Source organism: Xyrauchen texanus, chromosome 3, assembly GCF_025860055.1.
Source record: "Xyrauchen texanus isolate HMW12.3.18 chromosome 3, RBS_HiC_50CHRs, whole genome shotgun sequence".
In the NCBI taxonomy this organism is placed as follows: domain Eukaryota; kingdom Metazoa; phylum Chordata; class Actinopteri; order Cypriniformes; family Catostomidae; genus Xyrauchen; species Xyrauchen texanus.
The window spans coordinates 10,051,508-10,070,356 of NC_068278.1; the positions used below are offsets into that span (position 1 = coordinate 10,051,508).

The 18,849-nt window shown below is 39.4% G+C and overlaps 1 protein-coding gene across 1 annotated transcript; it reads right to left on the reverse strand.

Annotated features, from left to right (window-relative positions):
• Nucleotides 1-4,571: 4,571 nt before the first annotated feature.
• LOC127629428 (rhodopsin kinase GRK1-like) lies at nt 4,572-18,645 on the reverse strand. The gene is made up of 7 exons (XM_052106519.1): nt 17,947-18,645; nt 16,447-16,574; nt 13,723-13,880; nt 13,517-13,600; nt 11,088-11,212; nt 5,632-5,833; nt 4,572-4,855 (listed from the first exon to the last, which is right to left on the reverse strand). Exons 1-7 carry the CDS (start codon nt 18,643-18,645, stop codon nt 4,572-4,574), a joined length of 1,680 nt encoding a protein of 559 aa, XP_051962479.1.
• Between the last annotated feature and the right edge of the window lie 204 nt (nt 18,646-18,849).

Sequence of the window (18,849 nt, forward strand, 5' to 3'; positions counted from 1 at the left end):
CACCACATCCTCTTTCACTTCAATATTGGTGGAACTTGCTGTTAGATATTCTTACTTTAGAGCTTTCTGTGGCACGGTCTCACGGTGCTAAGGAAAAGACCATACGATCTTGGTCGAAAGCTCTTCAAATTACTGAAACTCTTGCCCGGGGGAGTGGGGGAGAGATCACTCAGTAGGGAGGGTAGGGGGGAATTAGATAAATGTAGAATTGTTACTTTTGTTTGTATTGTCTGTGTATGTGTGTGGGTTGAAGTGTGTATGTAGTTTTTGGGTTGAGTGAGTGCGGAAATGAGGGTGTGTATAATGTATTCCTTGTACATGTATATGCCTTGTTATCTTGTCTTCTGTTTGTTGTACGAAACCAAATAAAAATTTGTTCACAAAAATAAAATAAAAAAGGACACCGGATACACGTGGCGGCTGTGTCCGGGGATGTGGTCGTGGCTTTCTCCTGGCGAAGTAAGCTCTGAATCACCTGCCGGTACTCTGTTTGAGCCTGGAGAATCTCATGGAAGTGACGATCCTGAACTTTACAAAGCTGAAGCAGGGCTTGATGTTGGGATGCTGCATATTAGTGAGGGATTGGATGAATCTGACCAATGGTGAGGATTCCATGTCAGCTTGCTCTTCCTCCAAAAATCCAGTGTTTTGGCACCAGGGTAACATGGTTCTAAATATGTTGTCAAGGAGGAAGCGGGGGATGGAAACTTAAACTCAAACGATGGGTTTTATTTTCACACTCAATAGATAAATTCTGTTTTTCAGCACAGTCTTCCCAAACACATTAACACGTCGACACACACAGGACCTGTGTGCCAGTCTCTCACTCTGTCCGCCTCTGCTGTTCTCTCCCTCTTTATAGCTCTCAACAGCATTACTGCAAAGAGATACAGCTGTTACCATCAAGAGTGCTCTCAGGTGTGAACCCTTACCGCTTACTCTCTCTCCGGATGAATGCTTAACCACGCCCCAACCTCCACAAAAAACAGTAATAAAAGATGCAGGACATAAGAGGAGAGTGCAGAGAGAGATTGGGTAAATTCATGATCAAAAACTAATTAGCCAATGTCCACAAAGTGTTTATGTGTGCATAAACACAAGCTTCTTGACTAGCTTAACCTGCAAGACTTAACCAGAAAAATCTTGTAGAACAACTTCACCAGCATAGTTATAATAATTCCATTAATCTGGTACACTCTGTTTAAGGTACAAGACCATCACTGGAGTGGCACCCATGTCAGTAGTGGTGTTGTTAACCACCACTCAAACCAAGCAATTGCATAGGGTCTCGGATGTCTGGGGGCCCCGGTCGAAAAAACTGAGCAAAACGCTAAAGGGGTGGCGGGTGTGGTGTTGTTACCTATCTGTCACTCACTCAATGTTGTGTCGATGAAGTGACACTAGGGGTCAATCTTGGGAGCCCAAGAAGCCTCTGATGTTTGATAAAAGGCCAATAGGAATTGGCGAGTGGTATTTGCATGCCACTACCATGAACATACGGGAATAAAGGAGCTGGCGTGCGATCCACTCATTAAGATTTTCTCTTCGGAGCGGTCGATGTTCACCGAGCTGAATTTCCCACGGCTTCCCATTCACCTCTTCCTGATGGAGCATTACAGTGGCTTTCTCCCCCCTCTGCACTGGTGCACTGCAGAGATTGCTCCTGTGTGCTTCAGCAGAACGAATCCGAAAGAGTATATTCTAAAAGAGTATTTTCCCTAAAAGAGTATATTCTAAAAGACACCATCGAGGACTTTGCCCAACAGTTCTCGGGAGTGAAGCAGCAGATGGAGGTCATTCAACACATCCTGCTCCGGCTTGGCTCAAGACACAGGCCTGTTCATCACAAGGGCGTCCTCCCCCGCAGTAATCAGATGCAACCCGTCTCATGGCCGCCTGCTAAGAAGAAGCCTTCTAAGCACCCCTGAGACAGGAGACCCAGGTGCGAGAAGACCTGCTGTCCTGGAGCGGTACACAGACCGACCACTCCATCCCCTGGTGTAGGGCCGGGATGAGAATCTTTTGTTCCCTTTTCATTTTGTTTTGCCGCACGGTCAAGTAGCTGCAGTACCCAAACAAACAACTAAAGAGCAGTTTTCTCATTCCCTGGATCACATAACCGGTGTGTAACCCGACCACCGTCCACCGTTTCTCTTCGACAGGTTCAGCGCCCCGGCGGCAGTTTCTCCGCCCCTCCGCACCAAGCTGTGGCACAAACACGCTCAGCCCCGAACGGTTTTGACGGACCATGGGGATGAAACAATTCCTCCCCCCTCCGCTGGTGTGTATCATGAGTCAAGTAAGCACTTCGATGTCTCTCGACTCAGCACGGCTACAGGGCCCAAGCCCATCAATGTCACCTCTCTGGCTCTGCCTTGCCGTGAAGCCGGTACGTCCGATGAGATTGTCCCCTTGGTCCCCCTCACCCGGAGCTTGGACGCGTGGCTCACGCTTTCCAACCCATTGCGATGACTGACCCCGAGTGTCCGTTTCGGCTACGCAATTCAGGCCCACCCAGGTTCAATGGCGTCCACTTCACCTCAGTCGAAGGGCGAGAACACTGCCACCTTGCGTGCCAGGAAATAGCTACACTTCTGCGGAAGCATGTAATAGAGCCTCTCCCTCCAGTCGACATGAAGAACAGGTTTTAATATATGTCTTCTAAAGCGATGCAATCACTTTGGGTGAGGAATATATCAATACTTCAATCCTTTTTTATTATTTCAAAACTATTTTTATTATTACACCTATTATATCACTTCTGAATGTTCACCACTGGAGTCGTATGGATTACTTTTATGCTGCCTTCATGTGATTTTTGTAGCTTCAAAGTTCTGGTTACAATTCACTTGCATTGTAAGGACCTACAGAGCTGAAATATTCTTCTAAAAGTCTTTATTTGTGTTCAGCAGAAGAAAGTTGTACACATCTGAGATGGCATGAGGGTGAGTAAATTATAAATTTTTATTTTTGAGTAAACTACTCCTGTTGGTAATACTATAAGTGTTGCTTGATAACTTGACTATACATCTATTTCATATAATGTACAAAAAGATTCCATGAGTAATACACTCTTTTTTTATTCTCAAAAATACCCTTCTTCATTGTCTTTCTGTTGTCTCACAATGTGTCACTTACATTTCTGTACTAGCATATACTTTATTTTAGCACTTTTGGAACTTTGTATTGCAGCATGTCTTATATCACTGTATCACTAGGATGAATCACTTTTGATGTATTTCTCATTTGCAGGCTTAAAAATATGCAAACTTTTTCTATGTATTCTTTGGCTGATTTTTGGGCAAAATCTGAGGGATAGACTTAAACATGTAAAATGTGTTAAGTACTGCACTCAAATTGGTAGCTGAAAGCGTAATCAAACTAGCCAAAGTATATGATAAATAAACACATAAGGTTCAGGAGATGCACGACTGACATTCCACGACTGATGTCAATGCTGTACATTAGAGAAAGAAAAATAGACTGCTCTTTATCCAAATTATTTAGTACAATGAGGAACTTCAATACCACTAAAGCGCAGTTGATTCCAGACTCCCCATAAAAAACACAGGACTAAACTGCCCTACATAAAAACATTTTATTAATATTGTCAACTTTATAATGAGACCGCTATGCATAACTTTGCATATCATAAATCCAAAATCAGTGTATTGACAAATATTAAAGATAGTATCTTTTCAAATGACTAGAAAAATATATTTGAACCATAAAGGAAACAAACATAGTAAACTTATCCTGCATATAAGCTGATACATGTTACGTTTCGGTTCTGATACATGTTACTTTTCGGTTCCTTCATTTAACACTATATTTTGAGTCCTCTTTTATGCTAACATCCTCCAGGACCAAAAATTCCCTCCTTGGTAAACTGTAAGTGTACAAACACAAATAATATTATGGATAACAATGTTTCCTTATGTAATGTATGTACTTTACTATAGCACCCAAAAAAATTATTGTAATGTTTACAGAAAGTCAGTAAACTTGGTATGGTACTGTTTAATGCATAGGTCACAAATGTCCCAGTTGAGTACATATTGTACTGTGCGTTTGATTAGTTGAGCAGAACATATTATCACTCCCTCTATCTCTCATACATTGTAATCAAGTATTACACAGCTTTCTGGAATACTTGATTCTGATTGGTCAATCCAGCCAATCTGTAGTCAAATATGTTTGTATAATATTCGCAAAACTGTATATATGTCTTCTGTCCCTGGAAACCATTGACCTACTCTGTGCTAAATTCATGTCTCTTGTATCACTCTCTGTTGTCTTTATATTTCTTGCATAATAATAATATATATATATAAAAAAAAAAATGAAATCAATATTTAATGTCCACATATCATTTATTTGGTAAATATAATAATAAGTGCGATAATGGCCAGCTGACTGTATTGCAAAATAAACCCCTTCGGAATGATACAAGACACGGTTGATACTTTTGGGGTTTATTTTTTGCTATAACGACCGGCTGACTGTTTGTTATACCTTACATAATTCATGCTTTTGTTATTCACTGTGAATCATTGTCAATAATTTCCTTTTCACAGCAGCACACATCCCCCGCCTTTCGCTTCCACATAGTTGGGATCCAGATCATTCGGCAGTTTTCCATTTGGTAACCAGACGTTAAGCTCCCCGAACACCCCTGTCTCAATCATCTCATCCTGCCATGGAATCGGAACATTCCCGGTTGAAAATTCGCCATAGAATTCATTGTCTTTGTTGTCAATCACAACACCTTTGATGGTGCTGAATGCTCCCACATCATCAATGTCCTTGGCGTAGACCATCTTTGGATCTGGCACAAAGGGTGGAGGAAGCATAACTGAGTGAAATAGAGAAAGAAATTGACATTTGAGATGTTCAGATCTTCGACTAGTTAAAAAAACATTAAATCAATATGGGATTTTTGTGGCTTGTAATCTAATAGCTTTGAGGTCACCTATAAGCTACTGTACTCCTAATAACTGAAAAATGTACTGATCATGTCAATAGGAAATGTCAACACATAACATTTGAATTCTCTCATAATTTTCTGACTTTAATGCCATAACAGATGTGTACAACTTTCTTACTTCTGTTGAGCAAAAAAGTTTTTTTGAAGAATATCTCAGCTCTGAAGGTCTTTTCAATGCAAGTGAATGGTGGCCAGACATTTTAAGCTCCAAATATCACATGAAGGCAGAACAAAAGTAATCCAAATGACTCCAGTGGTTTAATATATGTCTTTAGAAGCAATACTTTGGGTGAGAAACAGATACAAATTTCAATCCTTTTTTATTATAAATCTCCACTTTCACTTTCACTTTCAGGAAAGAAATTGAAAGTGGATTTATAGTAAGAAAGAACTTACATATTGACCTGTTTCTCACCCACACCTATAATATTGCTTCTGAAGACAAGGATTTAACCACTGCAGTCATATGGATTATTTTTATGCTGCCTTTATTCAACATTTGGAGCTTCAAAGATCTGGCCACAATTCACTTGAACTGTATGGACTGACAGAGCTTAGATATTCTAAATGTTTCAGCAGTACTCAAATAACACTTTTTAGTGGTTTATGTTGTATAATCTAACTATCATTCGACTGAATCATACCAGCTTCTAATGGGCCCCAGTTGAGCTCTTTAAAGAAGGACTGCTTCTTCAGCTTAGCACACTCGTTGTTCTTAAAGCCAAGTCTTTTCTCTGGATCTTTCTCCATTAGCCCTTCACAGATATCTTTGAACTCCTGGCTGAAGGTTGGGGGGTATGAGACGGGGTCATTCAGGATACGCCTCGTCACTTCACTATTCTCCACCTGTGGTACAGGAAAAAGAGAGGGGTTTGTACGGATGAAAGAAGTCACACCAAACATTTTATTATTTATATTTTATGGGGTGGCAAGGGGGTGGCATGATGTCTATGAGGGGTAGCAACACCCAAGCAAGCTCTTATGTATAGTTCTTATAGATTAAGGGTACATTTACACAACAGCGATGTACTAAAAACTGAACATTTCTTTGCGTTTTTGAAAAGTTTGCGAAAATAACTAAATACACTGTATTATGCATGCCAGGCCAGTAGTTGGCGATGTCACTTTGTAAAGAAACAGTACGTGCCTTCACACGTAAGCATTCTTCCACAGAGAGGTGAATACAAACAATAAAGATGGTGAAAGCATCAAGCAATTTTGTCTTGACGGACGATGAGATTGCTATTATTATTACAAGTCTTGAGCAGCACAAACACAGTCCTGCAGTCTGCCATTGTTTTTAATGTCTAACGCATTGTTTTGAAGTACTCACGCACATGTCTATAGACTGAACACGTAATACACGTGTGCATGATGTCATTGTTTTCACAAATTCACTTTTTTGTATGTTTACACAGAGATGATAATGGCATTCAAAAACTTGCATTTTCAGTCCCCAAAATGTCCCCCATTTCGTTGTTAAACGAACAGCCAAAACACATAAAAAGTTTTCCATTTTCATTTGAAAACGTTGTCGTGTAAACGGCCCCTAAGATACCAAACTTGAATGCAACAAATACTAATTCATATATCAAATTTCAAATGTCAATAAATGTGCAATATTTCCACAGAGGAATCACATAGTAATCATAGTGTTGATGATTTCATAACATTAAAGAAAATGCATTAAAAAAAGATTTACGTTTGTTTACATTAAAGGCTTATTTTTTATATAACAATACAAAATAAATATAAAAATATCTGTCTCCAGAGCACCAAGACATTGAAAACATCAACAGATTCTAAATGTTCCTTAGCTTGACATAATGTCATGGCCCTGCTGTGACTGTGCTGTCAGTTTTGTCTTGTGTTGGATTATACATGCAGAAGAATTGAAACGACATGATTTGAATCTAGGATTTACCCAATCTTAATCCTGGAATTCTGCAACGTCATAAATGAAAAACTTCAGGTGCCAGTAAGTCTCACATCTGGCCAATAAAACTAACAAAGAGACTTGTCTAGATCCCATATGACTTGAAAAATTCTATGCAAAGAGGCCCTAAGAGACGCGGGACACACTGGGTTCTGTCCTCCGATATGGACTAGTTTGCTACATTTAGACTCATCAGATCACATGACATCGTGACCATGGTTCAGCAAACAGCATCTTAAAAGGGACATTCCTTAATCCAGAAACATCTCACACAAAGTCACTGTACTTTGCTGAATCAACCTTCTAAAATGTACAGAATGCATTTAAATCCAAGATTCATACAATACCTAGGCTTGCTAGGCAATTCTGAAAATTGCTTTGAACTCTGGTAACTTGTATAACTGACAAATTAATTATTGTAGCCTGATATACCTCTTTAAAATGTGTGTAATATTTCATCCATGTTGTATAACCAATGAATTAACCAGTATGATTTGTAACCAGGGATTGTCATGTTTTGTTACCTACACGTATAATATCCATGAAAACAATGTCATGTTTAGTATGTAAGCGTTCGCTGGTATATAAAGAGAAAGCTGATGACAACGAATATCATGTCTCTTGTACCATTCTCAAGATATAAAAGTTCATGATTAAATATGCACTATTTTTGAGAGGGAGATTTGTAAGAATCTGAAACAAAGGACCATAAATCAACTGTCAGAAAAGACAGCCCATTTGACCATGTGACTCTGAAAAGTCACTTCTGATTGGCGCAGGACACCTTTGGGGATGTGGCCAATTTCAGTTAAAATGTTTCCAAATAGAAAGAACACTCTCTCTTCCTCTCTCCTCTTCTGTCATTGTCTCTCTTCTGGTCTCAACTGACTGCTCAGACCTTGCTCTGACTCTTCCCTCGTCGTCTTCTCGGGATCTCGTCGGAACCAGGTCCATGCCATGTGAGGTCCAAGGACTCGACGTCCCGAGAAAGCCTCTCACTTTCTATGGTCCATGAGAAGGCCTTGCTTCAAAGCCAACCTCATCATTCATACAGACAATAACTCTGATCTTACAGAGGTCCAAAACATCAACGGAACAAACTTTCGACCAAGAACCAAGCAACACAAAGAACACAAGAAAACACCACTACATGCAAGTACATCTCCAATATTGTGCTCAAAGTGCTGGTGTATTATTTAAATAATATGGGTAATCTGAAAGCAAATTGATGTATACTCAAAGAAGGATAAATGGTTAAGATATTGTCAACAGACTCCATAAAGTTCATTTTCACTGTATTGATCATTTATTTCACATTATGTCACTCTTTTCACCAACTTGTCTCATGTATATATGTATTTGATTAGGTTTATGTTTAGAATAGCAATAAAGATTGTCTGTATTCAAAGATGATTGACTGTGGTATATTTTGATAAATAATCTCATCCCTGTTTCTAAAAGATTTCGATTCAAAGCTGTACCTAAATACGTGTGATATTATTTTCAGTAAGCCATGACAATAATATCACTCCAATAAGTGAATTATTCATAATTCACTTATTAAAGCTAATTCCTTAATGTAGAAATTTTGAGAGGATACAACGCGACGTTGTATTACGATTTCAGTGGTGGAGAATTTATTCAGACAAATAATCTGGTTATTTGTCATTTATCTAATTTCTAATGGTTGTCGAATGTGACTAATTCCATTATACATTTCATTACCTAATAATGTACAATAAGGACAGTTTAAATAATTTCATAGCTCACATATTTCAAGACCCTTAATTCCCTTCTAAATGTCGCATACCAAATATCCTACACTTGTTTTCCTGTTTCCTTCTGTTTCTCCCTCTTTTTTCATGTTTTGCAGGTGCCACATTAATCATCTCAGCCCTGTTGCCCTGGTGACGTGATTAACTAAATTGCAGATAATCTGTGACACCTGCCTCCCTTGTTACCCTCCTAATTTCTATCATTATTTTAGCTCCCTTTGTCTTCAGTCATGTGCTTGATTGTTTGGTGTATTGGAGTTGCTGTTGTTCACCTTAGTCGGTTCCTGTTCTTGTGTGAAACGAGAGAGTTTATGTTGCACTAAGGATATTTTTCTTCACCCACGAAGAAGCAGGTCTCTCATGACATCACCCAAGAAAAGATTTGGGTGATCATTTCTTGGCATTTACGCAGAGGAGCTGGCCCAAGAACCCCACGGGTGGTGTTATGATGAGACTCATCTGAAACATCTCTTCCTGTCGGGCTTCGACAAGCTGTTTTGTGCTGAGGGGCTGGGTGAGTGTTTTATTTTTTTGGCCCTACTGGGATTTAGTGGACCACATCGTTTTGCTCGCAGAGGCTGTCCTGTTCCCTGTGGCCATCGAGTCCATCTAGTTCCTTGAGGCTGTCAATGAGCCTGTCCAGTGTCTCCAGTCTTTTATTTATGGTGATGTGCTTGCTAATGAAAACCAAACATCCAGCCAGGACTTTTTTAAACAATAGCTTGATGGCCTTAAATAGCAAAGATTGACCATTAACAGACACATGACTGTCCCAATTAAATGCCTTGAAGCTTAATTTGCGGTCTATCAAGGCATTGCTAAACTTGGAAAACCTCACACCATTGGTGAGACATTGGTTTTGCTTGCTGCCAAAGACGTGCAAGCTTTGCCGTGCAATTCAATTCCACTTTCAAACAACACCGTCAGTAGCAGAATATCTGATCTTGGCAATGATGTTAATGATCAGTTACTAGACTTTGTTTGGAAGAGCCCATACTATGCAATAGAGCTGGATGAGAGCACCGATCTTATTGGCAAGCACAATTACTTCTTTACATGTGATTTGTGAAAGACTAGAATATTGAGAAAGATATTCTGTTTTGTCATCCTACACATCTGACAAAGTGATTTTTAGTGTCTTGGATCATTTCACTCAAGATGCAAAAGTGAGCTGAGAGAAATTGTTTCGGGGGTGTGTACTGATGGGGTTCGTGCAATGATGGGGAGGTTGAGTATGTTGATAATGCACATTCAGGAGTTGGCTACTCTGGCTAAATGGATCCATTGCATGATTTACTGTGAATCACTGGCTGCCAAATAAATCTGCAGTAAGCCATACATGTAATTAATTTTTATCAAAGCATGAACATTGAACTCATGCTTGCGTTCTTTAATGTGCCAGAAAATGGGATCTGAACATGAGCAGATTCTCTTGCACACGGATATCTGCTTGCTCTCAAGAGGGACAGTGCTGCAGCGTCTTTATGAACTTCGCAAAGAAGTGAAATAGTTTTTAATAAATGCTAATTCAGAGTCAATGATTAGCCTTTCTGTCATACCTCTCATGATGCAAACCTTATGCTTCTTGCTGACAAAATCAATACTTTCAGTATTGGAAGTTTGGCGTGATCGTCTGATGAAAAAGATGATAATTTCATGTAGAGCACCTCTGAGGGGGGCCTGACTTAAGATCTTTGAGAACCGCTGGACTACTGCATGTCCGCCCATAAAATAATTATTAAAAGTAAAAATTACTAATTGGTTATCAAGACACAACTATTGTCAATGATGTTGTCACAACGTCACAAAATTACGTTGTGGCAACAAAACCAAGGAATTTCACTTTTCTGGTTTTAACAACATAGCCAGTTATGTTGCCATGACAAAAGCTTGGTCATCAAATTACATTGCAGTTACAATCACGTATTTTGGCTTGCAGGGTAGTTTTATCTATCCCAGGGTTTAATGTGTAAAGACCCATTAATAATCTCTGAGGATCATTTAATGTCAGTGAGTTATTAGTATTGCCTTAAACTTATTTAATTTATATCTTAAGTTGGCACATTGACTTTCACCAGACCCCAGTTTAAAAAAATAAAAAATATATCCTACTTTGTCTTCAGCACCTCACCATGACTGGACGTCAGTATGTTGCCGAAGTTTGGAACAAGCTGTTTTTGCTGCTTAATTTGCAATTAATTATCTTTTTTAAATGGGCTCTGTCACTTACATTGTATTTTTTCTTAATACATTAAACTCTTATTTCAAATTGTCTAGGAAAATTCAATATCTCATTATTTGACCCCTTATACATTATCTGCAGTATAAAAGATGAATGTATATGCTTCCTGAAAAACTGAGTGAGTATGCATGACCACATTACATATACCTGCTCTCCACGACACCTGAAAGGTCCCTTGGCGGCAACCATCTCATATATAGTCACCCCGAGAGTGAAGTAGTCTACAGTGTAATCATAATCTTTCTTCTGCAGCAGTTCTGGAGCCATGAATCCTGTGGAGGATACATATCTTAAGTCTAACTAGGGCTTTATGCAATGCTTGTGTTAAAGCAGACAAATGACACACCAATTTTTTGGGAAATACGTTTCTCTCACTTTCGTATGGAACTATGGCTGGTTCATAATAACATGAAAATGTTTTGACGACCGCCCAAGTGAAATTTTGGTCTGCCTAATCAAATGTCATGATATTTATCTGGCGTTCAGCACTTCATAAAATATGCTTCTCATCTAAAAGGCACATTTTCACAGTGCAATTAAAGCCTGGTTTTATGCCACTGTGGTGCGAGCCATTATAAAACCACTCATGCATCAAGTGATTCGCTCTGCTCTATCCTGTTTTGGTGTATAGTGTAGTGGTGGTGGCATAGTGGGCTAAAGCACATAACTGGTAATCAGAATGTTTAATGCACAATAAGAATTTTCCTTTTTTTCAGGGTAGCTTGGACATTTCTTGTGCTCTGGAACCCTAAACCAAAGCTTTGCTGTTGATCTGCACCCCATCATCTTCTCGCTGCTGTGTTCCAGCAAATGAAGCATGTCTTCAAAAACTCTTCCAGGTTTGTAGAGTTTACATTGCACCTCCTCGGCCACTCCTCCACCCTCTAACGGATGACAGCTGTGCCTCTCCGGGTGGATTGGAGGCAGTCCTCAGCGCCTGGCGGATCGAACACCCCGCCGCGTTCTTGTGGAACAAAAGCGGTTCTCCCGCTCCAGGCAGTCGGCAACGAGCCCCTCCCCGCTCGCGGTCGGCGGTCTCAGACCCCGCCGCTTTTCAGCGGCTGGTGGGTGACTCCTCCGCCCCTGGCAGCGGCCCTGACTGCTCCAGGCGGTCGGTTAGGAGCCCTTTCTCGCCTCGCGGTCGGCAGCCGTCGTCCGCTTCCAGGCGGCCGGACTCCTCGTCCCCCGGCAGATGGCCGTGGCTGCTCCATTGGGGTGGACAGTAGTGGCGAGAACTCTACTACGGCATATCCCTCCTCCTTCCCGGGTTTCGGCACCAGAGTAAAGAAGACAATGGAAAGGAGGAGGCAAGAACTGGCTTGACAATATAAATAATAGTTTAATGATAAACGTTTTGCATTTACCTTATTTATTTATTTATTATTTTTGCAGGTTTTGTCCTCCATAAGGGCTGTCCACAGTCCGCTCACTGCCAGACTATACAAAGGGCTTCCAGAATGGGACATCTTAATTTCTGACAAAATATGGGACATCCCGATTAATACGGGGCAGATGGCAGCCCTAATTAAACACAAAACTGGCAGCACTCTTCTGACAAGTTCTAATCTGATTGGTTGGCCATAAGAAGCTGCAATGTGGAGCAGACCTCATGCTGTTAGTCAAAGATCTAACTACTGGAGACTAACTGTAACATCCCCCTCCCTAATTTCATGACACATAAAGGTGCACCTCTTTTGAACTCTCTGTCCTCCTTGTCGTCGATCATTAACATGCAGTTTTAGCAGTCCAGAAAAGGTAGCTAAGGTTCAGTTGGGAGCAGATCTGTTCAGTTCAGTGTAGTGCTAAAGTAACCTTTTGCAATATTGTTTAATAGGTACAGTATGCATGCATCTTCATGCAGTGTTTGAATTGTTGTGTGTCCTGAATTTCCTGTGGTTTGCTGCAGAATTTACTTACTGCCTACAGCCGACTATATGTAATCTGAATTTCTGACTGACACCCCATGGTGAATGGAGAGGAGTGCTACATTCACCTAAACACCTGTGGTTGCAATCGTATTAGTGTTCTTATTAGAACTTGGGATTTAGTCTATGTACCTGACTTGCCAGCTTAGGTAACACAGTCACAAACATGAAAGTGTCTTACAAGACACTTGTGCACTTTTCTCTCACACTTTCATTATTTCAAGGGATACCACTATTTCTATAATAACAATTATGAACCAATTTGTAATTGTATTGAAATATATAACAATTCGAATATTCATTTAAATTATGTTTATTTGAAAAAGTGTACCGCCCCTGGGTAATATAATGGTTTCATTAGTATAGACTAATATCAGGATACTTATTGTATAACATTTTTGCTGTATTGCATAAATTACTATTGGTATGATTTTAGTCATATCATTTTATTATAATTTTTTTCCATCCTCCAATTTTCTTTCGGATCCACTTTTTATCATTTGTTAAGAAATTAAACAATAGGTGGAAAAGGATGTTTATGGTTATTCCTTACTTTTGTAAACACAGAAAAGTTTTTACATAATTAGCGGTATATTTTTATGCATAAATACACAAATGGTTTAAGTGTGTACAAATTAAATTTTCTCTGACCTGGGGTCCCAGCATATCCCTGTGTTTTGTCTTTCCCTGGAGGTAGTTCAACAGCCAAACCCAGATCAGACAGACGCACATGTCCTAAAACAGAGATATTTCAGAGGGACTTTATTAATTGCAAATGATTAAGTCTGTGTTTGAACCTGATGTTAAAGGAGCAGGCCTGAGCAGTGGAGTCAGGCAATTATAAGTATGTTTCTCACCTGTATCATCCAGCAGCACATTTTCAGGTTTGAGGTCTCTGTACACAATTCTGTGCTGGTGCAAATGCTCAAGTCCACAGATGATCTGAGCAGTGTAAAAACAAGATCTAACCTCATTAAAGCCTGGATTCTTCTCATCCACATTATACATATGGTACCTAAAGTAAAGAGCAAGGGATGGAGTTAGTTATACCCATAAAATGGAATTCCAGCATATAAAAGTGTTGTCTTTTTCTTGAAACCCTGCTGGAAAATCCAACTAAAAACAGGTGATATTTTAGTGTTTTTTCAAATGCTTTCTCCTGTTCCAATTTAATATGCAGAGACAACAATAAGTAAGAAAAGTTGTAAATGTAAATTGTCAACACTTTGGCACTATAAAAACATTGTTATGCATGTTATGCATCTGACATTCCACCTTCACCATTGGCTCAACCAATGGCATGAGTTTGGGACAGTACTGTTGGTTTGCCTAACCAATGGAAAAGAGGAGGAGTGCTTGGGAAATCTTTTTGAAAACTTTTTCACCTTTAAGATGGTTGCTATATTTGGAACATGGTTGCTGTTTTCTAGCTGGTCCATTAGCTTGTACAAACTTGTTAGGTGGCTGACCAGCAAACTACCAATCAGGGTAAACGGCCATGCAGGGAAAAATGGTGTATTTATTTATGGTGGTCTGATTTAATGAAATTTACGTCCGGCCCCGCCCTCCACCCTGCCACAGAGAGTTATGTTCTTCCAAACTGATTCGATTTTTAAGGTTAATAATCTAACAAGTTTTAAAAAACGACCTCCCTACCCTAAACCTTAATCCTTACAGATACTGTCCTAAAAAGCAAATGTGAAATGAAAAACAGATGCGATTTTTTTTATTTTTTATTAACGTTTTATAGAACGCAACAGTCTGGTTCCGGACGTAAAACTCCCATTCATTTATTGTCCTATAGATTAACTGATTTTCAACTATAACTTACAAACCTTTATTGACAGACTAACCGTGGGCTATGAGGTAGTTCCTCGATGGTATATGCTTCCGTTGAAGCCACCTGTATGGGTTATTTCTTCTATTTTTTACAAATCGTTTTTGATTGCGTAATTCATGGTTAACAACTACATTACCCATGGTACAGCAGTGAAAGATCCACCAATCAGAAAACCACGACCAACGAAACCTGCCTCGGAGCCACCACCACGTAATCGAGTCGGTCTCCCTTCACCCTTAAACTACTTGTATATTTGCACATATCAGGATGTTTTGCATTAAAAGTAAAATATATTCTTTCTCTGCTTATCAACAACCTAAAATCAAAAGTTTTATATATTTCCATAGTTTTTATTCAATGCTTCATGGGATTGTAGTTTGTGCCCTCATGAAAAATGTTAAGTACACAGACTTTTTCCCTTGTCTTTATGTCTGATTTTCAAAAAATGTTAGCCTCAAAACAAATTTTGTGATGTTGTGATTCACCTTGGAGCTAGCTAGTTTGTCTCATGGCTTACAACTCTTTTATGAAGGATTTTATATAAAGTCTATGGAATAAATGAAAGGGGAAAATACTTCTGGAACCCAGATGGCTGAAAAACTGGGCGGGCACTGTTGCACTCTATAGAGTTTTAAAATAAAAAACTTACCTCTCTACCTTAAACTTGAACTTAAACCTAACCGATAGGGTCAGAAAAAGTTAATGTGGCGTGAAACAATTACTGAAGCAACCAAGTCATTTTGAGAACTTTCAGGAGTTTTTCAGGATTCCTACCCCGGTCCATTGATAAAGGTACTCCACAAATTAATCATGCATGAACACGCTTGTAAATGTAGTTGACTATATTGGGCAAACATTAAAATGTATATTTTCCAAGTCATGTACTGTAGTAAAAGTGTTTTTAAGGTCATAACAAAGATTTGTGTGAGGAACAGGCTGAAAAGTAATTGTTTATCAGATAATTTGCAGTTTCACTCATGATTTGTGTGAAAGTGAATAAAAGTCATTTTATTGCAGTTGTTGTTGACTCTAATTGATCAGCCAACTGGTAAACCACATAAACCAACTTGCGCCAGCTAAATACTATAGTAATCTTTAAAGTACCTTGGAGTACCATGTAAATGATACATGAACATTGTAAACATGATTTAACACACTTATAAAAAAGCACCATGGTATTACCAATGCATTTTAAAGTACCTTGGAGTACATGAATGGTACATATATAAGGTCAGTACTGTGGTATATCCAATTATCGTGGAATTACCACCTGATTTCATCACTATCATGGCATCACTACTGCACTTTTTTGTATGTGCATTCATAGAAAGTGCTTGTAGAATGCCAAATCCAAAATTGCTATGCTCATAACATCCTGCCCTGAGAGCACACATACATCACTTAGACATCTGTTTGATGTTTACATCTGGAAGTTGCATTTTTTATGTTGTTTGCTCATCTGTAATATGTCTATAAGACATTACATTCATAAGTATTCCTTGGATGTCAATAAGACATTTAGCAGATGTCTTTGAGATGTTTGTGATTTAGAATGATTGTAAATCTTTTTACGATGTTTATCAGATGTTAATTAGATGAAAAGATCTAAAAAAAAAAAGACATCTCTGAGATGTACATGTTCTATCTGGGTAACTTCTGCTACTAAGCTATGATATCTTCTCTCAACTATTCACAAGGAATATGCTAATATTATGTGCAAACATGGACATGTAAGTAACACCTGAGGTCTCCTCCATTCATGATGGTCATGACCAAGCAGAGGTCTGTTTTGGTCTGGAAAGCGTAGGCCAGAGTCACAATTAAATGACTGTGCACTTTAGCCAGGATGCGCTTCTCAATAATGGCACCCTTTGAGATATAATGGGATCAAAAGTTAAAACAGACAAGGTAGAACAAAGTAAAAGAGAAAAATGTACTATTGTGAAAAGTTCTTGGGATGGGTTGCTACTAGACTAAGTGTCAGGATGTACTAGAATTCAGGCCCTAATGCCTCTTGATACAAAGACCAATTGCCAAAACACAGAATTAGCTTGTGTCCTTCATAATTAGATCTTGTGCAAATACTTATTCACTCTTCCTATAGTCAATCCTTAAAGAGGTGCTTGTTAACCACATACCTTGCTTTTCTAAGGTATTTCAACTGTATTTTTCATCCACCTATACATTACTGCACATGGGAAACTAGGAAATCTACAATTCTTAATTTGTTAATTCAATACTTGGGAAAGATATTCTCATGTTTCCACAGTCTCAACACAGGTTCCGAAATCGGTGACGAGGATGAATTTCCAAGATAAGAAAGAATAAGAAGTTCTTAGATGAGATCTATAAATGTTAGCAAAAGGTTAATTCCATTTACCCTCCTAAAACCTTTTTAGCCAAGTAGTTTAGCTCCCCTGCTTCCCCTACAGCACTCTATTTCTCATTGCCTTTGTCCTTTCTGTTTTGGTGTGGACATACGTGCATAGTTCCAATTGTTTTCTCTTCCTCCATCTCTTAAGGATTCCTCTCCTTTTCCCTGCTGTCTTTCTGCTTCTCTGTTGCTGTTGAGCTGCTTTGTGGAGTATCAAGCAGAGCTTGCAAGCCTCTTTGCACTGAGCCAATACATTATGATTAGAGCTGCTTAATTATATGTTCTCAGGTTAATCTAATCTCATGTCTCTACTGTATGTGTCTCTTTCCCTTTCTCTCAATTGCTCTTTTCCCTTCTATGTGGTGAAGTGGAGGAATTGCTCCACTAGCAGGTTTTTGCTGCATACTTAACAGCACATGATGTTTGCAGTTCAGTAATCACAAGGGTCTCCTGTACAAAGTCTAAGGCTGTTTTCAGGCCTATAGTTCCTTTACTTTGTTCAGAAATGGACCCCAGTGGGGTGGTCCAGTATATTTGGGGGTCCCCTGTGTACAGTACATTTGGGGGTCCCCTGTGTTTCATAAAAGCTAGAAAACCTGAAATATTATCATTATTATTATTATAAACAAATTACTGCCAAGTCGCAACGTGACATCATCCATTATCTGTTCCAGTTCTCATACGTTTGAGAGCGTAAAAGTGCATGCCTAAACTAAACATACAGAGGAAGAAAGTTCACCAGGTACCGAATCAAAAGCTCCCAATGAGCTAGGTGTGAAAATGGCTCTAAAAAGTCTAGGCAATGGATAAAACCAAATTCGGTTTGTAGAGAGTAGGCTGTACTGATAAACTAGCCCTCTCCCTTACATCATAACCTTTTCTTTTCTTCAACCTCTTCTTGTTCAGTTTCTTGTTAGCATACATCTTCCCTGACGTCTTCATTTGGCAAGCATGGACCTCACCAAACGCGCCTTTTCCAAGCACTCTGAAATCCATGAACCAATCCTCAGTAACAGGCTGACTCTCCAGCCATTTAAACTGTACATAACGCAGAAAGTACATGCTGTCCTTGAAGCCATTCAGTGCTTTAGCTTCCAGGTGGGCAAGGAGCTGATGTTCGCGCTCTTTAAACAGATCCCCTGGAATGTTCTTGTGATCCTCCTTTACCCTGCTCACTGCTTTATCCACCAGGAAGTTGCAAAAGTTGTTGGATGATGACTCGTAGTATTTGTTGATCATCTTTTGTGCTTTCTGAGCTCTGTCGTTTTCTTGTGCAACATTGTAGTCTTCGATATCTTTCCAGAGGTCTACAGCATTCTTGTGAGCAGCTTCGCCTTCGAGATATTGCTGAAAGAGCCGTTTACCAATTTGCTGGCGTACACACATGCTGTCAAATGCAGAATCGACTGTAGACTTCATGTGTTCACATTGTCTTATGTGTGGAAGATTGAGCTTAGCACGGTATTTTTTGTCACGCATAGTTGCCACGGCTGCTCCATCTATACTCCCACGTGCTGACACGTAGGCTGAGTTGGCCACCACACTTTCCAAACCTCCAATATCCATGTCTGAGAGATAGAAAGATAAAGAGAGAGGGAGGCTGAGATTAAACAATGACTTATGAATCCTGCATTTATACTCTTGCCTGTACCTTTTAAGTATTCCTGAAGTCCTAGATTAGCTTGTTCGGACGTGTTTGATTAGGGTTGCAGCTAAACTCTGCAGGACAGTGGCTCTCAAGGATTGGATTTTAATAGCCCTGACCTATGC